Raw genomic sequence first — 26821 nt, 5'->3', positions numbered from 1 at the left:
CCCTGTTTTGGTCTGCCATTTTTATCCTTCACCTCTTCCAAAGCACACTCCTATAAGACATCATTAACTTGGGCTTTGCTCACATCTTAATTAACACTCAGGGCCCACAACCCTTCTGTCTTCAGTTTGGAAGATGATGTCCCTTATATTCATGTCCTTAACATTGCTTTTGGGGGTGTTTATCCTGTTTCCTCAACAGATTAGGAGACCCCTGAAACCAGAGGCTCTCTCCCCCAGCAGGGCAGAAGGAATGTCTTCATTAATCTTGCAGATCCCTGAGGGAAGAACTTATCTTCTGTTTTTTAAAAGGAAATCCTGGCACTATATTAACTCTGCACACTGTGGGTGCTCAATAAATGTCTACTGACTGGGTAAATGATAGACTTAGTCCCCTGGAGTGTCATATTCTTTCTTTCCACAGGGAGAAAGTAATAACATTCAGCAGAGCAGGCTGGATCCCTTAATATGATTACCTGGGATTTGTGGGCTGGTGACTCCTTCTCCCAACTTTATTGGATACATTCATCTCCACAGAATAGAGATTCCCGGAGACCACTAATGCTACTGGCCAAACAATGGGCTACCATTAATTGGCCTAACCCTGCTCATCACGGGCTTCCCCTGTGGCTTAGCAGTAAAGAATCTGGCTGCAATGCAGGAGCCACAGGAGACTCGGGTTCAATCCCTGCGTCGGGAAGTTCCCCTGGAAGAGGGTATGGTAACCCACTCCAGTATTCTTGCCTGGAGAATCCCCATGGACAGAGAAGCCTGGTGAGCTACAGTCCATAGGGGTTGCAAAGAGTCGGACATGACTGAAGTGACTTAGCATGCATGCACATACACACTGCTCATCACATATGAGGCCCTGCCTCCAGCCCAAGAGACTCCAACACTGCTGAAGCAGGGGTTGTACTGACAAGTGTGCTTTAACCAAGGTCAACCGTGTTGTCTATATTTAAGACATCCTAGAGACTTCCCTGGCAGTCTAGTGGTTAAGACTCTGTGCTCCCAATGCAGGAGGCATGGGTTCTAGCTCTGGTCAGGGAACTAAGATCCTTCATGCCACATGGTGTGGCAAAAAAAAAAAAAGACATCCTACTATGAGCCTTATAGGCTATATATGACCTTACCATTTTTTAACCTTTTAAAAACATACCAACTTGAGATATAAACAACATGGAATACATATCACCTATTTTGAGTGTGTAACTCAGTGGTTTTAGTATTTTCACAGAATTGTGGAACCACCTCCATAATAAATGTTAGAACATCTTCTTTACTCTCAAGAGAAACTCCATACCCAATAGCAGTCACTCTCCATTTTCCCCGACGCCCAACCCTATGAAAAGGGCTGTTGTTTTTGTTTTAGTTGCTGAGTCGTGTTTTGTGACCCTGTGGACTGCAGCCTGCCAGGCTCCCTCTGTCCTTGGAATTCTCCAGGCAAGAATACTAGAGTGGGTTGCCATTTCCTTCTTCAGGGGATCTTCCTGACCCAAGGATTGAACCTGTGTCTCCTGCATTAACAGGGGGATTCTTTACCACGGAGCCACCAGGGAAGCTCCAGGAAAAAGGCTAATCTATTTTGTTTCCATGGAATATTTTCCTATTTTGGATATTTCATATAAATGGACTCTTGCAATATGTGGTCTTTTGTGACTAGCTTCTTTCAATTACCAAGTTTTCAAGGTTTCAAGATATTGTGACATATCAGTATTTCATTCCTATTTATGCCAAATAATATCCAGTTTTAAAGCTATGCCATATTTACCCATTCATAAATTGATGGACATGTGGGTTGTTTTCACTTTTAGCAGGTTATTTCTCCATGTTTCATCTTATTAATCTATAAAAATGGGAGTTAACAGCTGTCTGTTTCAAAGGATTACTGAAAGTAAACATGGAAAATACGAAATACATTCTAAACTATAAAGCACTACATACATGTAAAGACATTTTAATATTTATATGAGATCAATTAAGGAATGTTGGGGCCAGTGTAATTTCCCTGAGCTTGTGGCCTATTGTTGGTTAACTCAGGGGAATTAGGTGCTATCTCTTTGGGTTTGATCTTTGTTACGTTGAGTCCATTTTGCTTTTTTCCCTAGGTAATGGACTGTATCTTTTAGCCACAGCCTATCATCTCATTAGCATTTGTTGCTAGGAGACCAGGTTAGAGAATGCTTAGCTCAGTGCAACCCACAGCCAATGTAGAAAATCACCCGAATCATAGGATGATATTGAAACATCAAGGCAGTTCCATTTCATTCCAATTTTTAGTAAGTCAAGGGAAAAGGGCTGAAGCTACAGGTGTTCTTAGGGACCTTGCTTTACCAAATATCTTGCCAACTCCCCCTTCTCTGATTTTAGGTTTGCTTTTCTTTACCACTCACACTCATGTATGCCAGGGTGACTTTTTTTTTTCCCCAACTGCTTAGCAAGTACATGTGCTAAGGTAATGCAAAAACATTTTAATATTAAAAAAGAGAAAATGAACTAAGAAGGAAAACTTGTTGCCATAATAAGTACAAAGATTTCAAAACCCAATTTAGATGTAGATACCATTTTACTCCTACCACCTGCTATTTTTCAGAGGCATTTTACAGCTTTAAAGTCTGTAGGTGCAAGAATTAAGAGGGGAAAGGCTGGGGTGATCTTCTAGTTTTCATCTTCATTTTATCAAAGGGGTGATGACTGGACTATATAAGAAAGTCTGACTGTTTCCTTTCCCACTAGTAACTGCCTGGAGCATAATTTCCCCTTCAAAGCCTTGGTAAGAGCAGCTGGGGATAATGAACAGTGGTTAAAAGATGCTTTGTTTTACATCCAGCAAAAAGGATCATTAACACCTCAACTGTTTTTTTACCAAGCCTGTGGAAGGCTCCTGCTGCTGTTGATAATCACAGTAACCCTCAGGGTAGCAGGGGCAAAGGGGTGGGTAATTCACCAGAAAATGGTATTCACTGATTTGGATTATGTGCACCACTGCTCCTCTCCATTCATGTGCTTAATTAAGAGCTGACTAGTACAAAATAAATGAAACTGCAATTCTTCATTGGAACTATCTGGGGAGTAACAGAAATTTTGCAGGGAGGAGGGGTATATGCCAGAAAAACAGCATTACTCTCTATTATATTTCTCTTCTAGACTTTGTCTTAATGTCACATCTGATTCTGAAGGGGCAAAGACTTATGAGTCCAAGAGACATTCTATTGAAATGGTGATACAGGAGAAGGAGGGGGGAGTATAGTTTCATATTCATTTTATCAAAGGAGAAATAAAGGCCAGGAACTGTGACCAAGATAATATAGCTAGTCTAAGGTGCAACTCCAGTCATGCCAGGGGAAACCTCAGAAGGACTGCAGAACTATGTTGGCTCAATCTGATTCATAATATTATTTCATATCATTCAAAAGTTCCTGTAAAAGTCTTTCTAGTGACCAGCTGGTTCATTGCCTGGGGGTTATTTCCATTTGTTCAGTCCCTCAGGTAGAGAAAATGGAATTGCTTTCTTTTGGTTCAAGTAGGCAGGTCTGGATGGAGGGAACTGAACTTAGTCCACAAAAGGTGCCAGAATCCACACTCTTTAAAAAATACGTATAAAACTAGAGTAATGAGTCAAGGTTCCAGGTTTCTCAAGCTCATGCTTCCTCAACTCCGTCTCCACCTCAAGGTAATGGCCGGGATACTTTTGTTGACTAGTTAAGACAGGTGAAGAGAAATCCTTGGTGGGGTCTATAATTCCCACAATCCTTTTGATTACACTTTCCCCATAAGCTTAAAAATAAAAGAACATGAACTCAAGGTTTAAATTACCAAAGTCCCTGAAGTAGAGGACTAGTTTATTTTTAGTATTAATGTGACTAACAATAGTTCTCATTATTTTGACTTATCCTTTTTCAAACTCACTTGCTCAGAAAGTTACAAACCCATACAGTTTCTACCAAGTCCCACTAACCATTAAGAAAGGACTTATAACAATAAAAGTTATGTGCACATGAAAAACCAGAGTAGAAAAATGTCATCCAGAGGTATAATACAAAGAGAAAGAAGACTTTCTGTGATTTAAATAATGTTTCATGTCCATTGATTCAGGAATGCTTCTATTGGGAGCTATGAAATCAAGGTGAGAAAACTTTGGTATCCAAATTGGATGTTTGGGTTCTCTGCCATGCCATTTTGGGCTAGGCCTGAGGAGGAGGAAGAAATTCTCAATTCCAGATCAGTCGCCAGTCCCAGGGTCAGGAGTGAGGACTAAGTACAAACATACTCAAGGTCTGACCTTGGACAACAGTGGGACAACCTGGGAAACTACTCACTTGAGTCAGGCTGGCTGTGAAGAGCCAGGTCAGCTCTGTTGCAGGCAGGGCCTTTATGCTACAGACCCTCAGAAGACTAGGCATTTTAAGTGAGAGGCTGATATAGCTGGAGTTAGGTGACTTAAAAGGTTGTAACTCACAAGGATGGAAGTAATAGCCCTTAACACTATGCTTCAGATAATTGACATGACTCCACCTATAGGGCAGTAGGACTAAGTAAATTCCTAATAACTGAGGTTAGGCAGGATCTTAGGTCATAACTCATAGAAGAAGCTATAGGTTCTACTGTATAAAATACATGTACAGTATAGATCCAAGAGGCTGGGACACTTAGAGAGTGTGGCAGAATACATGGTCTTCAAAGATCTGCTTCTCTTTTGCTGAGAAGGTCTTGTCACATATTGGACAACTCAAACTAGGGGTCTGCAGGTGCTGCTCCAAGGCCAAGTTGTGATCAAAAACATCATCAGGAAAGTCTGATTTGCAGGTGGGGCATTTCTTGATGGAGAGCTGGGAGGAAGAACAAAGAGGTCAGTCTGAATGCCATGTATACATGGCAGAGACCATGTCTGACTTTCTACTGTATCCTCAGCACCTAGCATACTGCTCGGCAGATGGTAGGTGATCAAGAAACAGAAGATGAATGAGCAAATTCACATTTGGAGATACTCACTAGGGCTTTCTCTAACCCCAGGATTGAAAGGAAGCACTGGATATACCTTGTCTGACTACCTACTTGGTTCATCTTTCCTCCCCAGTCCTGCTACCAAACTCAACTCGCAGGTAGAGATCTTGAACAGAACAATGATGTGAACAGAACTGTGCTTTTCTTCTCTCTACCCAAACAGGCTCTCTTAGCTCCTGGCACTGACCAAATTGATCTTGCTGACTTTGGAGTTATCACAATGAAACAGTCTCCCTATAGTTCTCCCCTAAACTGGATGGAGCAAGAAGGGAAATTTTCTCAAAGCTTTGATGTGGGCCATCTCATGAATCAAATACTTACCAGGCTTGGGGCAGAACTTTCTTGGATACCTGAGGGTAATAAAAAAGATTTCATTCAATGAAAAAGTATCTATGCACTAGAATGCATTCTCCAGCTGTGTTCTAGCAGTTGCTTTCTTTAACCCTCATCATTCCTCTTCTGATTCTTTAGCTCCTATATATATCATCTATTTCGATAGAGGGGATTTAGGTCAATGAGGGAAAAGAGGAAAAAATAATGAAGTGGCATTTTTAGTAGCCATTATATAATCAGAAAAAACAATAAACCTATTTTCAGTGTGGAGAAAATGAGATTTTAATGAAAACAGTAACAATTTAACAAGAAAATAGTCTGAGAATAGATTTTAAGACCAAATGTACAAGAAGTCATTTTTTAAATGAAATGCTTAAAAGTAGTTTTAAGGAAAAATAAACTCGTACCACTGTCTATTGCAAAGATGTGATTGTAACTGTTAAAAAATATGACTGCTTTAAACTGTCCCTAAAAAGCAAATGAGGTCTCATGTTGCTTTTGGAGACAAAAAAGCAGGAAAGTTCCCTGTGTGGCAAGGACATCTGCCCCCAGGTCCATAAATGACAAGACTGGCTGTCACCGCCCCCCCATTTCCTGTCCTCCAAACCACCCAGGGGTCTCTGTGGAGCATACCCCTGCTACCCCTGGTCAGGCCGTGGGTGTAGCTGCCTCACCGCCCATCCTGGGCAGCAGAACCCGCCTCTTGTGCTTCCATTTCCAAATCTTAATTAGCTTCCTTGGCTCTGTGTATATCTTCTTCACAGAGACATTTCTCTGATTTATATATTTGGAATATAGCCACGGGACTCAATTTGTGTCTGCTGCCTCTAGGCGAATGATCTGATTTGTGACTTCTAGATTCAGATTTATTTCTCAATTAACACTTCTTGCCTAGCAATCTTTCTGTTGGGTACTCAGCTTCTGCCCAGCAAGTCTTAACAATGAGGCTGGTCTTAATTAGCATCTCAGATAAAAAAATTTAGTGGGGGAACGGGATGCAGGCAGGGGCTTCCTAGCTCGAATGGCAAAGTTCTTACCAGAATATGGGTTTCCAAAGACAAGTCCTGGGTCTTGTCTTGTACCTCCTTGATTCGAAGTGGGCACTTGATATGACAAAGAGTCACAGTCCAGACCCATGTAACTCAGCAGTCTGCTGTTCTCTCTCTTCAAAAACTAAGGATAGAGTATTCACAGAGATATGTTGAAAGACAATAACAAAGAACGGCCACAAAGAACTGGCTACAGATGCTCATTACAGGTAGCTGTCAATTAACAATGTGGCATCAGAGAAGTCCAAGAAGTGATAAACCTTTATTCTTTAAAAGGGGAAGCAGCAGCTTCAATATTCCAAAGACTGAGGTCTTTTCTTTTTAAGATTTTTTTATGTGGACAATTTTTTCAAAGTCTTCATTGAATTTTTTACAACACTGTTTCTGTTTTGTTTTTTTGGCCATGAGGCATGTAGGATCTTAGCTCCCCAACCAAGGATTGAACCCGAAACCCTTGCATTGGAAGGCAAGGTCTTAACCACTGGACCAACAGGGAAGTCCCAAAATCTAAGTATTAATATCTGAATTTAAATATATACTGGATTTCGTTTAGAATCAATGCAAAAAGGAATTTACAATCTTTAAATACATACCAACTGAAGTGGGCATAGAAGCTGTGTGGATATGTGAAGGTGGCAGGAGCTATATTAAGACTAAAAATGTTGTACATTATTGAGAGCAGAATGCTTCTTTAGTCTCCTTCCTAGAACAATTTTCTTACATACTGTGAATGTTCTTCTCATATAATTTTCCCCTCTTCATGTTTTATCCGATCAAATGAATATGCTAACAGAGTGAGAGAAAGGAAGGAAGAGAGGGAGGGAATGCAAGGAGGAATGTAAGAAATCAAGCTGCAAGGGAGACAGGTGACATTTAGAGTTCTCAGAAGAAAGAAAATTAGTAAACTTCTTAACATCTTCAGGGAGCTTTACTTTGTTCTTAACAAAGCTTCCAAATATCAGATGGTCTTCTTGTTGTAAGCTGTGTGCATTCTTCCTTTCCCATCTTCTGCACACCCCTCCCCAAAGGCCCACCCATGTTATCAACTATTTCAAAGTCAGGGTACTTAATTAAATTAAGAGGATGAGAATGACAGGACCAGAAACAGACCCCAAAGTCCTTCTGCAAAACTGAAGCACATTGGCATAAATGATATAATCAAAGGTAGAAAGGATGACTGAAGGCACAGCCCAGAAGCGTTATGGAGAGGGAGGGAATGCGAGATGCAGAATGGCTGGAGGTATAGATCAGAGGAGGAGCCAGAATGCATGGACACCTGCTCTTTGATGCTAGCAAGTATGTGAAAATGACTTCAAGTTCAATCTTTTTATTTGTTGCCATCATTGTCAATCAATTAATAATAATGTGTTTAGCATAGAGCAGAAAATAAATACTGGTTGAATGAATGAATGAACTGATGAATGAATGAATGCACAGAATTTCACGGGGCCTACCATGGGTCCAGCACTGGTACAGATCACCACTTCTGTTCCTAGTTTGGCAGCAGAGAAAAAGGAAAATGTTGTGCAGAAAGAAAGGGGTCCCTTGGCTAAATAGCATAAAAATGACGTAGGTTATTATTTCCCAAATACAATACTTACAATAGTTGTGGAATTAAAAGCAAAAATAGTCACTTACATCTTCATCACAGCTGTTCCTTTCAAGTTGACTACTGCCATGCCAAATACATTTCAGTTACAGAACAAAGAGTAGGTTTTGCGGTAGATTAGGAAACCAAATGAAATGTAATCTTTGTTTAGGGAAACTGTTTCATCCAATGTCCCAGAAAGAGCTCTTTTTACGTTATCACCAAATCTCTGGGTCATCCTGCTCCTTCCCTTTAAAACTCTTTTACATACTTACATCATTTTCTTCTTCCATTTTCTCTTTCTCTCTCTGTAGAACATTATATATCATCTTGTTCTCACTCAGTCTTTTTGACAGGTCCATGTTCTGGTCCTATCAAAAAAAAATTAAGATTAGGATCACATATTATAGTCTGGATCTGAGGTGGGATACAACAAGGAGATAGTAGAGGATCTGGTTTCCAAAGTGATGGGACTGAGGTGGCGGCGAAGGGACCAGGGATGGGGACAAGTGGTGCCATGGAGGGGATGCAGACTTACAGAAAAGTAACTTAACAAAATGCCTGAAGGCTTGGGGTGGCATCAAGATGCCAGTTTCTTTTGGGTTAGCTGGGAGTAAGTGACCAAAGAGAGAGTTAGCTTGGGAGAAACCTCAAGACTGACTTATCAGAATGAGGGATAGAAACCCCACCCAACCATGGAAACAATCATCTTTGTCTTGAATGAACACCTCACTGAATGCACAGTGAAGCACTGAGTTAGGCTGATGTGACTCCCAGTGTGAGGACAGGCATGTGGACTCAAGTTACAAGGAGGAAGAAGGAACCCTGGATGGCATTTACCCAAGGCTACAAGGAACCCAGACTGGGATCTTGGGCTTTCCAGTACGATGGATTCACCTGACTAGTTTCATGGACCCAAAAGTCATAGGCATGCTTCAGTGCTTCCCGTCTCCTACCTACATACGTACACATGCGCATACCTCACAGAAACACTTAAGCTAATCTTACTAGTTGTGGGGTTTTTTTTTTTCAAGATTTTTTATTTGAATGCTGGTGCCCAAAATGCTGTGCGCTTCTAGCCGACCCTGAGGAAGTAATGCCAGAGGGGGCTACCCGATGACAGTGCTGACTGGAGGCTCCTGGCTCCCCATCCCCATTGGCTCCTGCTGGCTCTTCTGGTCCTGCTTCACTTCCTCAAAAGGCAGAAATAAGAAAGGACTATCTGAGTCTGCACAGCAACCCACTCAATGGTTACAAAAACCTTTCCTAGACCCATGGCTAAGCTGAGGCTTCTATTTCCAGGGATCCCCAGACTGGTTTCTGGCCGCATACTCCATCCCTCCTCTCTCCCTAACAAGGGTGTAAAATCCTAGTCCCAGAACTACAAACCTTCATACCCCTTGCTTCCTGGGCCCCACATCTCTGTCACCTACCCGTGTGGCAGCCCTGAGTTGCCTGATCTGTTTGTGGAGACGTTGACACTCTTTGTACTTCTCTAAGAAACAGGCTTTCCCGGCCTCTACTTTTGCCTTTAGGCGTTCCACCTCTTGTACTAACTGCTCCTCCACTGCTGTTTTCTTGTTCCTAGGCTCCTGAAGCATAAGATACGTAGTCCTCAGAGTTAGGGGCCTTTTAGATGCATGAGGAATAAAGAATGCTATCAGACAGCTGGGGAGCCCCTGGGTCTTGAAAAGTATTCCATGAAAACCAAGGAAACCTGTATCTGCCACAAGGAGGTTTAAACCTTTGAATGGCTATAGATTATTTACAAACAACAGTAATCTCTTTGCCACATCAGAGGTCACAAACTCAAAAGTGCCAATAGGAGCCTGGCAAGTAATACAATTGAATGAAGGAGCAGGATGCCATGAAACAGTGAGACTGCAGCCACGTGGGGCATGCAGGACCCATCAAAAGGATCAGCAGTTACTCAGCTCCAGACACCACTGCTGGACGGGAATGTCGGCTCAAATGTTGCCAGAGCCTCTGATTTTTCAAGAAGCTGGAAATACCATTTTTTTTTAAATGGGACATATTCCCTTTTCCCCCCCCATTTTTAAGTGTTGATAAGCTAATCAATTTTTTAAAAGACACTATTTAGAACAAAATAAAACATTTCTGTGGAATATACTTAATCTGTGAGTTGCTGCTTTTCAAATTTTGTTGAATCTATTCTTTAGTACATCAAGCTAAAATACACAGTAACATATATAGTAGGTACTCAATCACTGATTGGATAATGACTGACTGAATGAATGATGCATGCATGATATGAGTTACATTCCCAATAACTGGATATTCTCCACACATCAGGATTTCTCAGGCCCTTACAACAGTTCAGAAAATGGGATTTCTAGCACTTGTTATCACCACAAGGCCTCTTCTACAACAATATATTACAGGAAATTATTAGTCAATTAGGCTTTCATCACTGTGTTGCATAGCTTAGAATAATGTATAAGGATGACAACTGCTAACATTATAATAATATTAATTATAACAAAATTTGACTACTATAATATTTTCTAATTTAGAGCTCATTTTATAATCATTAATATGTCTGCCCCCACAGTAACTCTTTAAGAAGGGGGCAGAGGTTATTCTGTGTGATTCCTTATCCAAGGCTCTATTTACTACAACCTGTCAGGAAGTTTAACTTACAATATTCCTCTGTCACTCATCACACATTAGAAATGCCCAGCTCTCCTAAATAGTTTGGAAAGGTCAGATTCTCTGTCCTTTTGGGTACAGAGAAACAAGTCCAGAGGTAAATGCTATTCTAATCTGTCATTTACCCTATCACCTGAAAATAGGTCCTATCCTCTCCTTTCCTTAGGCGCCCTCCCACACAGCCATTCAAAGAGAGACGTGCCATTAACTCCTGTTGTTTCTTCACTGCAGTAGTTTCTCTCTGCTTCATCTCCTCCACTGTCTGCTCAAGCTTCTTCTGGTGCTCCCTCTGCAGAAAAACAGATGATGAGTACCACTGCTGGGAAAACACACACACACACACACACACACACACATGCATAAGCACAAGTGTACATGCACTGGGGAAGGGCCTGCTAAGCTAATGAGCAAGACAGGGAAAAGCAAATCTTCTCTTATTAGCTTCTGAGAAAAGCCGTGAGATGCCTCATTTCAGATGGCTTCCCCTGAGACCTTTCCCAGAGCCTGTGATACCCACATATACAATAAAGAAAGAACAATGCATATATTTTTTCACAAAGGTCAAAAAATGTTGTTTTCTTTCATGACTCTACCTGCTCAGTTAAACTGAGAAAGAGCTGGCCATTTTCCTCTTTCAGGTGCTCCAGCTGCTCCGTCTTATCTTGAACTCCCTGAACAAGCTTCTCCATTTCTTTCCCTTGATTTGACAGCTGAGCCTAAAGCAAAAGTAGTGAATACAATCAAGATATAAAAGAAGGAAACAAAAAATAAATAAATAAAAGAAGGAAACCTAAACAGGAACAATGCTTTTAAACGTACAGTAACATTAGAGATGTGCTTTCCCCAGCAATTCCCAGCTATCCCTATGAACCTCTGTGTTCTTCAGCTCTACCTCACACCTACTGGAGAAGGGAACGGCTACCCACTCCAGTATTCTTGCCTGGAGAATCCCCATGGACAGAGGAGCTTGGCGGACTTCAGTCCATCGGGTTGTAAAGAGTCGGACACGACTGAGCGACTAAGCACAGCACCTTACACCTAAGAATCTAGGACTCAATTGAGTAAAACTTGACAAACTACCCTTTAAAGCCCCACTCTAAGGCACAGCCTCCTAAAAATGAGAGCAGTTCTGCTTCTACCCGCTTATCCAGTCTTTTTAGTAAGATTTTGCTGGGAAAAATTTTGTAGCTGAAAGAAAAAAATTAGAAAGGATATTGGGGGGCGGGTGGCGGTCAAGAATGGAAAACACACACTCTGAAATTTCAGTCTGATGCTCTGAGAAGTCCACCATTAGGCACCCACTACAATGCACTACATCTTCCTGGATCACCATAGTGGAGTGGTGGTGAGGCTAAGAAAATCTACTTTGGCAAAGGTTTGGCATAACCTACCTGAAGCTGATCCACCCTGACTCCCATCTTCTCATTTTCTGAGGACATCTTCTGGTTTTGTTCTTTCAGTCTGTGGAGGTAAGAGATGACTAAACGAAAAATATGCTGATTCTAGTTGAGCTACCCCAGACCATAAATGATTTAAGGCTGCCTTGGCCCTAAGCCTGCAGAGTTATTTTAAAATCCACTAGTCTCTTCTTCAGTCCCGTTCTGGCTTCCTGACCTCAAACTGCAAGTGTTCACTACTTAAAACTAATACCTGAATTCAGGTCATTTGTCTTTACCATTTTGATTCTAATTCTCTAACCTAGACTCAAAAAGCTCATGAATCAAAGAGGGAGAATCATACCTATCATTGTCCTAATAGGAAGACTGTACTAACAAATTCTAGAAATCTAATCTGACCTTGCCAAAGGGTGTTTATAATACAGCAGCTCCTCCCATTCAAGAATCAGACTCACTGAAGCAGCTCTATCTCCCAACAGTCCTTCTGTTCTTTCATTGTCTGTTCCAACTTCTTATTGATGCTTTTCAGGGTTTCCAGCTCCTCCTGTATATTGAAATGTCAAAGGGGCTGACTGATCATTTCTAAGGCAATGTTTAGCATCTCAGGCAGCCAACAAATATTTATTGAGCACTTATAATATGTCAAGCATATACACACAGCAGTGAATGAAATATCCAAGTAAAAGGATTTTCATATTAAAATGTTAATATGTTCTTTCCATATTAAAAATACATTTACCTTAAGAGTTTGGGATTGACATATATAGACTACTATGTATAAAATAGATAACCAATAAGGGCCTATGTATATAGCACAGGGAACTATACTCAATATTTATAATAAACTATAAAGGAAAAGAATCTTAAAAACAGATATATATATGCATAATTAAATTATTTTGCTGTACATTTGAAGCTAATACAACATTGTAAATCAACTATATTTCAAATTAAAAAAAGAAAGGAAAAATACATCTACCTTAATTTCTCTTCTAGTGGAGCTTATATTTGTCCATTAAATCATTACACAAATATTTAACGAGTGCCTATATACACCAGACCCTGTTCTGGCACTGCAGACACAGCAGTGGACAAAATAAAATTTCTTTTTTCCTAGAAAAGTGCTGTCCAATAAATTCAGGAAAGTCACATATATAATTTAAAAAATTTAGCAGTCACATTAAAAAAGCAAAAACAGACATGAAATTATTTTATTAAAAGTATATGTATTTAATCCAGTGTATCTACAGTATCATTTTAATACATAAACAATAAAAAAGAAACATCTAATATACTAAAATCTGTGCCAGATACTAGTATAACAGAGTCAGATCAAACGAAAAAGTGGGTGCTGGGCAGAAGCCATCACCCCCACTCACATTTAACGAGCACACATACCTGCTTCTTTTGGAGCGTGGCCTGCATGTCTGAGTTTTGCTTCTGGAGGCTGACACAGCTGTCCTTCAGCTCCCGGTTTTCTTTGCAAAGCTCCTTGTTGTGCTGCTCAATTTCTTCCACCTCACCCTACGTAAGAATGTTTCATAAACATGTATTTGGCTTTTTATAGCTCAATGGATATTCAAGTCCCGCTGACATGAAATTCTCATACGCTGGGATGGTGAGGGTCTAGCTGGTCCCCACTCACTGTAGTGACATCTGTGTACCCCAAGTGGAGGCAACCCCTCAGTAGGTAGGGAAGGGAGAAGAGAAATGTGTCTACCATAAGCGCTGAGCCTGCCATTACCAAGAAAGAAAAGATAAACAAAATTAAGCCACAAAAAGTTAAAAGGGGAAATGACAGAAGACTAATTTTTGTGTGTGTGTGCAAATACTTTATTTCTCCTATCAGACTCAGTTCTGTGAGACTGGAATAGGGTTTTAACAGATTCTTCATCACATCCCTAGTGTCCACCAGAGTGCTGGATGAAACTAGGTGTCCTGTTAAATAGCTGAGTAAGTAAATGAATCTAACTGAAAGATATTATACAAACCAGAATATCTGCTATGTCTCTCCTCAAAGGAGCTTAAAAAATTTACTGTAGTGATAAGATGTACACATGACAAAAATTAAGTAACTGGGAAAGTTAAGGGAATAACTGAATGCCAAGTGAGTTACAGAAGTTTTAGAGAAAGGAGAAATCACTTATTATTATGATTCTTATTAACACTCTGAAGTTATTCCCTTCTGAAGGGTTTGAATGGGACTGTGTAAAAATTTCACAACAGTATCTGTTAGACTTTCAACAAAGGCTTACTGACTAAAATTCTACCCTACCCTGGAATTGCTACTCTTAATGGCAGGAAGGGACCGAGATGAGATGCTTACAGACCTGAGTGGTAACAACCAGGATGTCCTCTTCATTTTCTGGACGGAACTGGAAAGGGATACTTGCTCCCCGGACCACACCATCCTGATCCACATAGCAGAACTGGTAATACTCGTCATCCTTGGGCAGGTAATAAGCTGGAAATAGAACATGATTTTTAACCCAAAGTAAGGTCTATTCAGAAAACTAAAAATCTGGAAGTCTCTTATCTATCCCAGAAGGCTCTATCTAGCTCAAGAGAATTAATGAGTCGTGGTTGCTGTTTTTAATACTTTTGATCTAGTATTTTTCTCACCTTTGAACTGGACTTCCTGCTGTTTGGCTGATTCACTGTTTAGGTCGACAGGCAAAGTAACCCACATGAAGGTGTAATACTCGCGGGTTGTCTTCCATCCAACCTGCAATGACAAGAGGCTCTTGTTCAGCATCTGAAAGTGCTCAGATTTAGGCTCTGTCTTCTGAAAATGCATCTTTTGTTATTTTAAAATTATAGTAGAATAAGTTCATTATCATAAGATCTACCCACAATGGATCAAATCTTTTTGACTTATGATAACTACATATACAATTAAAAATTGGTATGCATGCACATATACCAGTTACTCATAAATTACTCATCTTAGAAGGAAACAAAAACTGGCCACTCAATACCCAGGACAAGAGTGCCAAATATTGTACCTCCAAGTCAGATACAGTACTGAAAGTGATTGGGAAGAAAAGTTGTGGGATTGTGAACTTTGATTCTGCTATCTTCTTACAATGGTGTACTTGGAACTTCTTAATCAAGAGGCATTTCTGATCTGCTCTCTCTATTGGTTTGTCCTCTCCTGTGTCCAATTCAGTCTTGTCACCTATACCAACCTGGTCACATCACCGCCTTTAAAAATGGCTTTTAAAAATGTGTGTGTTGGGGCTGTATGGGCAAGAGAGTTCTTAGATCAGCAGGCACCAGATAACTAAGTCCAGTTTGTATGATTTTCTTGCTCCAGTGTTGTTTTTTTTTTTTTTGGTTTAGAAGTTTTTTATTTATTTATTTATTTTTATTAGTTGGAGGCTAATTACTTCACAACATTTCAGTGGGTTTTGTCATACATTGATATGAATCAGCCCAGTGTTTTTTTTAATATATGTTTATTGAAGATTTTTTGGTGATAAAGATTAAAAAAAATAATCTGGTAGTCATAAAGGCCTCTTCCAGGTATGAAATGTAGTAAGTCATAAGATATAAGGATGCTGTAAAATATGCCTCAGAGCAGAAAGCTGGCAAGTGGGAAATATTCTCACTAAGTGTGAAAAGGGGTAAAAGATGTTCAAATCATATCTGGAAGATAAGAGCATACTGGAGAACAGAGAGGGAGTGAGTGTGTCTTCAAGGGGTGAACACTCAGCAAATAAGAAGCAAAATGACATTTATTGCCATATTTTGACTCTGCCTGAGCCCAGTGGGAAGAGCAGAAACTAAAAATAAATTCTATTTTTATATAGTAAGGAATCAGAGCATGGTTGAAAAGGCTATAAGCTCATCAGAACATACTGGGGCATGTTTTAGAGTCTCATTAATACACACCCCATTGCTGTGAGCACCTCTGAGCCACTGCAGCCTGTGGAGGGACAGGAAGCAAGAATTTTATGGAGTCTTCATTCACATCCTGGAGCTTCTTAATGCACTGTGACTAAAATATCATCTGGGAAGGCCTAAGAATTACTACTGCCTTGGAACAAGGAAGCAACTTCCAGTCACCTGAGCTTTCTGTCCTTGGCTCCTCTGTCTCAGGAGTCCTCGTCCCAGCCTGCCTCTTGTCGTATGACCATGGAACATGGCATAAGAGCCCAGGTAAAGGACAGTAGGGAGCACAGGGCTCTATGTTGAAGGAAGAAAACCTGACTCCAAACCACTTTAGCTTTTATCATTGGTGGTAGCCTTCACTCTATGGAGAAGACGGAGCATGCTGCACATGCAGAAACATTTTGTGAGGGCCCCGTGGGTGCCAGGAACCAGTGGTGTTAGGGCAGATGAGGAGCTGAGGAGTAGGATTAAGACTACACTGCAAGAACACCAGGAACATTTTAGAAGTGAGCTAAGAAGGACAAGCATTGAAAAGCAGAGATATTACTCTGCCGACAAAGGTTCGTATAGTCAAAGCTATGGCCTTCCAGTGGTCACGTACGGTTATAAGAGCTGGATCATAAAGAAGGCAGAACGCCAAAGAATTGATGCCTTCGAACTGTGGTGCCTGAGAAGACTCCTGGAAGTCCCCTGGATAGCAAGGAGATCAATCAGTCAATCTTAAGGGAGATCAACCCTGAATATTCACTGGGGGGACTGACGCTGAAGCTGAAGCTCCAGTATATTGGTCATCTGATGTGAACATACGACTCACTGAAAAGTCCCTGATGCTGGGAAAGATTGAGGGCAGAAGGAGAAGAGGGCATCAGAGGATGAGATGGTTGGATGACATCACTGATGCAATGAACATGAACTTGGGCAAACTCTGGGAGATGAAGAGGGACAGGGAGCCCTGGTGTGCTGCAGTCCATGGGGTCGCAGAGTCGGACACGAATGGATGAGTGAACAACAACAAAGGACAAAACTTTACATTCAGCCCTTAATTCTCTAATTTACTATCTGTTGTTCAAAGGAATTCAGCAGAAGAGAGGAAGAAAAGCAGAGGCTTGAGAGTCAAACAAAGGTCTCCAAACAGGAAGACCTTGGGAAAATCACCATCTTGCGTATGTTCATTTTATTCATTTGTGCACAAGTAATAAAACTGCTTACCTCAGGGGGCTGCTGTGCTGTGAGGAGTAAATTAGAAAACACACACCCACAAAAAAAAAAAAAAGAAGAAAGAAGGAAAGAAAACCCCATCAAAGACCTAGCACATCATATGTTCTCAAAAAGTTTGTGTTCTCTCTTTATTAGTCTTAAAATGTTCTTTCAGGCTTTAGTGGTTATGATTGGTGGTTTAGATGTTAAGTTGTGTCCGACTCTTGTGATCCTGTAGACTGTAGCCTGTCAGGCTCCTCTGTCCATGGGATTCTCCAGGCAAGAATACTGGAGTGGGTTGCCATTTCCTTCTCCAGGGGAAATTCCCAACCCAAGAATTGAACCCGGGTCTCCTGCATTGCAGGTAGATGATTTACCAACTGAGCTATGAAGGAAGCCTTTTAGGCTTTGGGGTAGGTGTCAAATCAATAGCTTTTAGGGAATTCCCTGGTGGTCTGGTGGTTAGGACTCGGCACTTTCATTGTCAGCGCCTGGGTTCAATCCCTGGTCAGGGAACTAAGATCCCTGAAAGCTGAGTGGTACAGCCAAAAAAATATGATCTAAAAAAAAAAAATACAAACAATGCTTTTAAACATTTGTTTTTAAAAAGTATAATCCTTTCATTTGGTTTAGAGTGACGTCCTCGCTGGAAGTTGCTAAGGCTTGGGAATTATAAACAATCAGCCTGAGCAAAATGGGGAAAAAAGTTAGATTACCTCTGAGAAGCTATAAATAATTTTTAATCATTCTTTTTTTCAATTATATATACCTTTTTTTCAATTATATATATAGCCACTAGCTAGCATATTGAAGCTACTTAATTTAAAGCATATGAAGCTACTTAAATTAAAATTAAATAAAATTTAAAATTTAGTTACTCAGTCACACTAACTACATTTTAAGTGCCATTAGCCACATGTGGTGAGAGCTTACTATACTGGACAGCGAAGCAGCCAGTATAGCTCCTTCCGAGAAATTCTACTTGTCAGTGTTAATCATAGAAAGTTCTGATGGACAGCTTAGATACACATGGGGAAGAAAAAACACAGCTGCCATCTTCTTTCCAAGATAGAAAACACCCTGCTCTGTCAGGTTTCTGCTAGGACACCTTTGGTCTAATGAGTCAACGTCCTGCAGTCTCAGGAGCTGTCATGACATTCGCCAGTGTCCCTCTGCTTGTCCACTATCCCCACCTCTAAACACCAGCCTTGTTACCTCCAGCTTCCATCACTCTTTCATTTAGCTTGAAATCCCAAACAATTAAGAGAAGGAATTTGATGAGGGATGTGAATTAGCACCAGCTCCTACATACTGCAGTCAAGAATGATGTCTGATTTCAGGATGAACAGTGTTGGCAAACAACTACATGACATACTGAGGTGTCAAAACAAAGGTCACTGACGCTGGAACTCTGCAGTGTAAATAATGTATGTTTGACCTTTATCTCCTATCTCTGGAAATAGGACAATTTGTCATTATGGTATGTGAATAAATGAGTGAGTGTATGTGTCTGTGGCAGGGGGAATGTTAGAGATAGACAGAGACATGTGGGAAAGAAGGGGAGGTAGAGAATAAATGACTATAATAAAAAAGTACCATTTCTGTACTTGAACTGACATGGTGATTAGACACTCGAAGAGGAAACCAAAGGAGCTCATAAACTTTCTATTCTTGGAAATCTTCACAAAGAAGCAAGACACACTTATTCAGGAACAAACTTCTTGGATGCAGGGTATTAACTTTTCAACATCCTTTCCAGATTGGTAACACTCATATTTAAAAAAAATTAAACACTGTACTAAATAAGCAAGTGACATTAATTCACAGAAACTATGTAAGAGGCCATCCACCCCAGTCAGGTCATAATGAATATTAATTTAAAACATATTTACATTTGGTTTTTGAAAGTGTAATAAAACTTGGGGACTGTATGATTTGCTATCTTATTTTAGCTTAAGGCTGAAATTAAAATTTGAGTCCTATAGCCCTGTTGATGTGTGAAGCGGGAAGTGTTAGGTAGCTTAGTTTAGGATTTTAACATTGGTCACACATATATGCAAAATGCTTATAATACTGAGACAGACACACACTCAGGCAACTAAGATTCACCTCTGGTTCCTAATCATTTGGTACTAAATTAACACTTACTCTAAAGATGCCAATCCAATCCTTTCGACGGGGAATGAAATGTTGGGTGAGGGTGTAATAGCACGTGATGTCCCCCCCAGGGATGTAGAACTTCTCCACACTGTTAAAGATGACCTGAGAGAAATGACAGTGGTCCAGCAAGACAGCTGATGTGGGGGGATCTTCTACTGTCTCTTCCATGGTAGGGGTCCTGTTAAAGAGATATGGGATAGAATAAGGCTCAAAAGGGTTGTCTGAAATGCCAGAAATTTCTGGGCTCTCATCCAGGGAACATTCCGTTCAGGGCAAGTCAGGAAAAGCAAAAGCCTGACAAGTATTGAGATCACACAACTTGCTTTCTGTTTCACTATGAGCCACTTTGCATTCACAACTTCCTATGCTGTAAGAATCTTCTGAGAGTATCTTTGACCTCTTCACCACAGGCACCACCATCCTCATTATATTCTTATCCTCTGCTCATAGCTAATTTTCTCCCTTTCTTCTAAATGCCGTAAGTAAGGCAGCCTTGAGGTAAATTCCCTGAGCTGGAACTATAAGACTTAGACTCTATATATTTTATCCCAACAAGCCCTGTGACTTTTGGAACATCAATTCTCTAGATTTCAGCTTCTCTATTCAATTCCCTTCATCCTGTAATTATCAGATCCTTCTTAATATTAAAGCACTCTGCTAGGGGCTGGGAATGAGTGCAGAAAGATAGGCCTAAGAGAAGATTATTTGACATGCAGTGGTGACAAGCACAGGTTCAGAAATCAAAACGCTGGAGTTCAAATTCCAGCTTCACCACCTATAAAATGAATGCCCTTGGGTAATTTATTTAACTGGATTTTGCGCATGGTTCCTCATCTGTAAAATGGGGTTGATAACATCTACCTTATTCTTTGTGTGTATGTGTGAGCATTAACTGAAATATAGGTATACCTTGCAGATATTGTAGGTTCAGTTGCAGACCATCTCAATAAAGCACATACTGGATAAAAGTGAGTCACACAATTTTTTTTGGTTTCCCGGTACATATAAAAATTCTGTTTACATTGTAATCTATTAAGTGCTCAGTAGCGTTATGTCTAAAAAAATAATGTACATACCTTAATTAAAAATATTTTATTATTAAAAAGTGCCAAAAGCAACATCAAAGATGACTGATCACAGATCACCATAATAAATATAAAAATAATGAAAAAGTCTGAAATATTGCAAGAATTATCAAAATGAGACATGAGTGAGCAAATGCAGATAGAAAAATGGTGCCAACAGACTTCCTTAAGATATGGTTGCCACAAACTTTCAATTTGGTAAAAAATGTCAAAAGTATCTGTGAAACACAATAAAACTAGGTATGCCTATAGTAGACAGTGACTAGTCCTTAAATCAGTACCTGTCATACAGTAGGCAATTCACACAAAGTAAAGGCATGTTTAATTGCTAAGTTATGTTCAACTCTTTGTGATGCCATGAACTGTAGCCTGTCAAGCTCCTCTGTCCATGGGATTTCCCAGGCAAGCATACTGGAGTGGGTTGCCACTTCCTTCTCCAGGGAATCGAACCTGTGTCTCCTGCTTGGCAGGCAGATTCTTTATCACTGAGCCAACTGGGAAGCTCCTAAAATCATGCTGACAGAATAAAGGACTTGGACAAAGTCTGCATAAAGAGAGGGCTTAACAGACATGATTATTACTTTTGTGGGTTTTTTTTTTTTTCTCTTTTCTGGCATACAGTCTTTGCCCTCAAATGGGTCGCAATCCGATATGGAGGTTAGATGAGAATTTAAGTGACTGCCAAATGGATAAATACATGCAAAATGCTCCTGGGTTCAAAAGAGAGAGAGAGACGAGACTGGTTAGGGAAATAAAGAAAAGCTTTGAGCAGTGAGTGGAATCCTGGGTAAGTCCTAAAGAAGATTAGGGTTTTGACAAGTGTGTTTGGGGGTGAGGAAACTTCAGATGAATGTAACAGCATGCATAAAAGCAAAGAAACAGAAAAATGCAGTCCATGTTTGGAGGACAGCAAGCAAGTTTGGATTTCTACAAAATGGAGACAGTAAGCTGTATTTCACCTTTCGAGGTCATAGTACACATAAAATGTGATCAAGGGTGGGGAACTATTGAGGAGAAAAGAACAATACATAAAAGAAACAAAGTCTTTAGAACTGTCAGGACCTGATACTTCCTGCCCTTCAAAAGTCACATGTCCCATGTTCTAAATGTCTCCTTGGCCTAAAATTTAGTGAGTCCATGTTACTCAACCCTCAGCTGTACTGGGAAATGAGAACAACACTGCAGCTCTACACAGCAGATGAAGAAAGAGCTGTACGTACGCAAAAACGACATAATACCTTACAGATTCAGCTGCTAGAACATGTTGGAAGATTGTATACACACACATGCAAATACAACTTAAAAAAATAGTCTAAGTACAATAACCAAAAAACACAGTAGCTCTTCTGGCTCTGCCCCACCCACTTATTTCCTGGTTTTATTTTGAACTCTAAGCAAACAGGCCTCCTCTTCCAGCTCCCCAGAAGAAAGTTTTTTCACAGAGAAGGCAAGAGGACTTTGAGGTACTCAACTGTCTGTTCTTGGGACTGAATTGAGGAGCTAAGAAATGTATTGGCTTTCTGGTTTGTGACACAGTTTGGCATATCCTCAATGTCAAAACTCAGATCAGTTTCTCTAAGGAAAGGTCACATTCCAGTCTAGGCCAGTACTTGTTCCTCCTGATAAGCTGTGGCCTGCTGATCTGATGAATGCTGCAGAAGAATGGGTAGGGAGATTTTTCAGCTTGCAGACCCCTGTCTTTCCTAGTGGTCTTCAGTCCACTGGGGCCAGCATAGCCCCTGGGTCCTAAGCCTGGAGCACCATTTATCCGAGCATGTGACTTGATCTGTGCTTTACCATGGATAATGATCAATACCTCAGGTAAGAGTGACTTCAGGCCCTGTCTCTCAATTAACCTAAGTACCATCATACTCTCTGTTCTTTTCCTTCGTAACACTATCATAGCTGTATATACAACACTAATGCTAGCCCATAGTAATCACTAAGTACTCACAGAATAAATGAATGAATAAGACACGCATGTAATTCCTCAAAAAGTGAAAGGAAGGAGCTTTGTAGGTAAACAGTGGTGTGTATGATGGTGGTGCTAATTCTGGTCTTTAGCCCTGCTCCTAATTTGTTCACTGTCTTTGGAGAAGCTGCTGTTTCTCAGTTTTCTCTTTTCTAAAACAGGGTGAGGAGCAAGTTGCTGGTGGCTAAGTGGTTAGGATTCTGGGCTTTTACTGCTATGGCCGGGATTCAGTCTCTGGTTGGGGAACTGAGATCCTACAAGCCACATGATGTGGCCAAAAAAATAAAAAATAAAGTAGGGTAAAGAGATGAAAATCTCCAAGTGTTATGTCAGTTCTTGATACAGCTGGTTCAGCGGGCAGAGCTGGTTCAAGTGGCGTGATGCCAAAAAAATAAAAGGTACAGATCTGATTTCCTTAAGGACCCATAAAATTCACACTCCATTACCTGCCTTCCACACACTCAAACTCTGGCATGATGTTTTGCAAATGTATGCTACTCTGAAAGGCAGGACCAGTCAAGGGTAGGGGAGTTTGGTACTGCCTCTCTTTCTTTACTAGAAAAACAATCAATCTGTAAGTTAGCTCAGAACAGAACACTGAAGAAATGACAGCATATGTACACAAAATGACATGACAGAGCTCATGCTCTGAGGCTTGAGTGTATAGCCAATGGAATCTTTGTTGTTGTTCAATCACTAAGTCTGTGTCTGACTCTTTGTGACCCCATGGACTACAGCACACCAGGCTTCACTATCTCCCAGAGTTTGCTCAAATTCATGTCCACTGAGTCAGTGATGCCATCCAACCAACTCATCCTCTGTCACCCCCTTCTCCTCCTGCCCTCAATCTTTCCCAGCGTCATCTTTTCCAGTGAGTTGGCTCTTTGCATCAGGTGGCCAAAGTATTGGAGCTTCAGCTTCAGTCTTTCCAATGAATATTCAGCATTGATTTCCTTTAGGATTGACTGGTTTGATCTCCTTGAAGTCCAAGGGACTCAACTCTCAAGAGTCTTCTCCAGCACCACAATTTGAAAGCATCAATTTTTTGGTGCTAAACCTTCTTTATGGTCCAACTTTCACATCTGCACGACTACTGGAAAAATCATAGCTTTGACTATACGAACCTTGGTCAACAAAGTGACGTCTCTGCTTTTTAGTATGTTGCCTAGGTTTGTTACAGCTTTTATTCCAAGGAGCAAGCTTTTTGATTTAAGGCCAATAGATGGGACTCTGACATAGTTACTTTTTTTTTCATCTCAGTTTCCGAAATGATTAAGGTCCTCAGAGGAGGAAGGCAATGTATTTTAAAATGAGTCTCCTGAACTGGCTCCTGGCTTCTAAGAAAATCTGACACATTTTCATCTAACGAGCATCTCAAGACTAATATACCTCTCCTAGGACTATTCCATGAGGGCATAGATTCTCTTATATTCTCCTGAAGAAAAGGAACAAAAAAGCCAGTTCTACTCCTGCTCTTTCTGAATGAATCTGTAAACTACACTGATAACACTTTTTAGCAGAAAAATTAAAAAATGTTTTAAACTTTCTTATTAGGTTCTAACAATGCAAATATTCAACCAAATCATCTTACCAATTTTCCTAAAGAATTTTCATTATGCTAAATCAGGAAGAATAACCTTATTTTAAAAAAGACAAAACTAAAATTCTACCACACAAATGTCCAACATTTTTGTTAGCCTTTTATACCAGTGGGCACATGGTTCATGAGAAATGTAGATTACAGATAACTTTCCCTGGATTAGTTCACAGAAAGCAAATACATCTGAAGCCCAGAGAGAAATGCTAATCAATTCTTCATTTGGGAACAGTTAAAAACAAAACACACATTCAACCCAATTCCTTCATCCTTCTGCTTACTTAACTTTCTAAACTGCTGCTGCTAAGTCGCTTCAGTCGTGTCCGACTCTGTGCGACCCCATAGATGGCAGCCCACCAGGCTCCCCCGTCCCTGGGATGCTCCAGGCAAGAATACTGGAGTGGGTTGCCATTTCCTTCTCCAATGCATGAAAGAGAAAAGTGAAAGTGAAGTCGCTCAGTCGTGTCTGACTCTTAGCGACTTCATGGACTGCAGCCTACCAGGCTCCTCCATCCATGGGATTTTTCAGGCAAGAGTACTGGAATGGGGTGCCATTGCCTTCTCCATCTAAACTACTAGCAATTAGCAAAATGGATGAACTGATTTGAATCCCATTCCCCCTGGCCCTGCAAGAGATGCTTCCACAAAACTACCCTTTAGAGAACACTGACAATAGCTACTATGGATGTGTAGATGGCCCTGAGATGGGGCGCAAAAGCAAAGATACATAGTCACTGGACCTCAGATTATTATAGCCACTTGCTATAATCCAAATTTTCCAAGTTCATTCTAGTTCCTTACCTAAAATCTTTGAGTGACTTAAGTAAATTTTATACCCCCAGGAGACTTTTATTGCCTAATTCACTAATAATTGTTTGGATTTGTTATCTAGCTTATTCTAAGCAGTCTTCATCCCATATACCACATCACTGTGCCCAAAGTACTAAGGAAAAACAGAGAAACAGTTCTGGGCAACCAGAAGAAACTGCAAAAAGCTCAGAGCTGTGTACTCCATCTCCATTTTCTTTCATTTTACTTTACTGAGATTTTATACTTTTTCTCTGAAGAGGGTGATTATGCTAACCCTTGAAGTGACAAGGGCCGTGACAGTGTTTGATGTGCAGCAGAAAGGGAACTAAGCTAGGAGCCAAGGGACCTGGGTCCATTAATTCTGCCACTAACTAGCTCTGAGATCTTGGCCAAGTCACACTACTTTTTAAACCTCAGTTTCTTCATCTGTAAAAATGCATGAAAAAAAAAAACCGCATGGATCAGGCAAGAAAATCTCTAAGAAACTTTCCGGCTATAATGATGATCCCAAGTGAAGGAAAAAGGAAGTGAATACAGAGTTTAACTGCCTTCATATAAGAAAATGAGGAAGCATGGTATTATATTAATAATAAGCGCAGTCAAAAATTTTGAAAAGCCTTATTTGTACTCTGACTCCAAAGTACGCAGGATGTGTTAGGGTTGTGTAACTCTTACTACCCTTCTCAGAGTCCTTTCCACTCCACAGATGTCATTTCTGCAAAAGGGTAGAGTTTCAGATAGAGGCCCTCTGAGAGCATCTGTGAAACTGAGTCACCTGGATATTCCTTAATCATTAAGGATATTGTTTAATCATTCCTTAATCATCTACATAATCTACAAAGGCCTACTGTATTAAAGTCTTTTGCTTTTAAAGGTTTTTGCAGTAGTGTAGTTGTTACATAGCTTTTATATTATTCTACTCCGCTCCAACCATGGCTACTTGTTGGCTTACATCAGAAGCAAAGAATCGGAGGGATAGAAAAAAGTTTAAATGTCCAGGAGGGTTGAACTCAGTAAATAAAAGTGGGAACATTATCCCCACTAATGTTGGGGCTAAACTGGGGGGAGTGGTGTGGGGGGAAGGACTACAGGAGATCGACGGTAAAGAAGCAGGTCACCGCACTCCAGCTGCTCTCTCTTCTCAGCTGTCTAGAACATCTCCTCCAATTACAAACGGCAACTGAGCGAAGGGGCTTCAGTGATCAGGTCGAGGAAACTGAGACCCAAAGAGAAAGTAACTTGCCTAGGGTCACTGGGCAGGGTCCCGCTTCTGCCACCAAGTCGACCGCGATGACGATGACGTCAAGCACCGGAATTAAGGAGCCAGCACGACTTCGGCCGGCGAGGGGGGCATGACGCCGTGACTTCAAGACCCTCACTCGGGTCAGAGGATTCCTTCTGTCCCAGGGACCGCCCACGCGGCCCCGGGCACTGAAGCCCTGCCCTCCTCGGCAGAAAACTGCCCTCAACCCTCCAAAGGCCGCGGAGAGGCTCCAGGGGGCCCATGACGTCACTCCCACTTACGGTCACCCCAGAAAGATGAAAGGAGGTGAAAACCGAAACCAGCCGCACCTCCGCCCGCCCATGGCCCTTTCTCAGGACTGGAAGTGTGAAGGCGGAGAACCTGAGGGCCCAACTGTCCCTAGTTGCCCGCCTTCGCGCCAGAGACTCACCAGGGGCTGCAGCCAGCGGCAGCGCAACAGCAACAGGGCACAGACGGGGACAGAGGCGGGGCTAAAAAGCCAGGGACGCGCTGTCCTGTCTGACCCCGCCCATCACGTCATAACGGTCGGCAAGTCCCGCCCTCACCGCGGTGCCTTAGGGGACTTGTAGTGCTCAGGTGCATGGGTTCCAGGGTTTTCCGTCACCTTGTGTGTTCCGGAGCAGCAATCACATCCCAAGGAGCTTATTTCTTCCCCTAGAAGGAGACATTTACTTTGATAAATAAATAAAATTCTTTCAGTTTTGAATGAGTAAGCTCCATACATTTGAAGGGCCATTGAAAGACCATCTTCATTTTTCTCCTGTCTCCACAAAATACTTCCCTAAGAGTTTTACAGATGAGAAT

The 26821-nt window shown here is 41.0% G+C and overlaps 1 protein-coding gene across 2 annotated transcripts; it reads right to left on the bottom strand.

Moving 5' to 3' along the window:
- Positions 1-3803: 3803 nt before the first annotated feature.
- On the bottom strand, positions 3804-26560 carry CALCOCO2 (calcium binding and coiled-coil domain 2). Of its 2 annotated transcripts, none has more exons than XM_043470583.1 (13): positions 26427-26560; positions 19278-19467; positions 14661-14763; positions 14369-14502; positions 13437-13562; positions 12494-12582; positions 12033-12102; positions 11235-11357; positions 10844-10930; positions 8247-8342; positions 6372-6507; positions 5323-5351; positions 3804-4826 (listed from the first exon to the last, which is right to left on the bottom strand). In XM_043470583.1, exons 2-13 carry the CDS (start codon positions 19455-19457, stop codon positions 4647-4649), a joined length of 1353 nt encoding a protein of 450 aa, XP_043326518.1. In that variant the 5' UTR covers positions 19458-19467; positions 26427-26560; the 3' UTR covers positions 3804-4646. The 2 variants fall into 2 exon arrangements, with proteins under 2 accessions (XP_043326518.1, XP_043326522.1); XM_043470587.1 differs by lacking the exon at positions 26427-26560 and adding an exon at positions 25997-26211.
- Between the last annotated feature and the right edge of the window lie 261 nt (positions 26561-26821).

The sequence above is a fragment of the Cervus canadensis genome, chromosome 1, assembly GCF_019320065.1.
Source record: "Cervus canadensis isolate Bull #8, Minnesota chromosome 1, ASM1932006v1, whole genome shotgun sequence".
NCBI lineage: Eukaryota > Metazoa > Chordata > Mammalia > Artiodactyla > Cervidae > Cervus > Cervus canadensis.
This window is presented reverse-complemented; position numbering and strand designations above follow the sequence as displayed.

Excerpts from the sequence above, each read along its gene's own strand:
- CALCOCO2 (XM_043470583.1), bottom strand. The coding sequence starts at position 19,457 with ATGGAAGAGACAGTAGAAGATCCCCCCACATCAGCTGTCTTGCTGGAC. Across the intron at positions 13,563-14,368 it reads TCCTGGTTGTTACCACTCAG|GGTGAGGTGGAAGAAATTGA; the intron begins GTCTGTAAGCAT and ends ATTCTTACGTAG. Across the intron at positions 11,358-12,032 it reads TCAGGGTGGATCAGCTTCAG|GCTCAGCTGTCAAATCAAGG; the intron begins GTAGGTTATGCC and ends CTTTTGCTTTAG.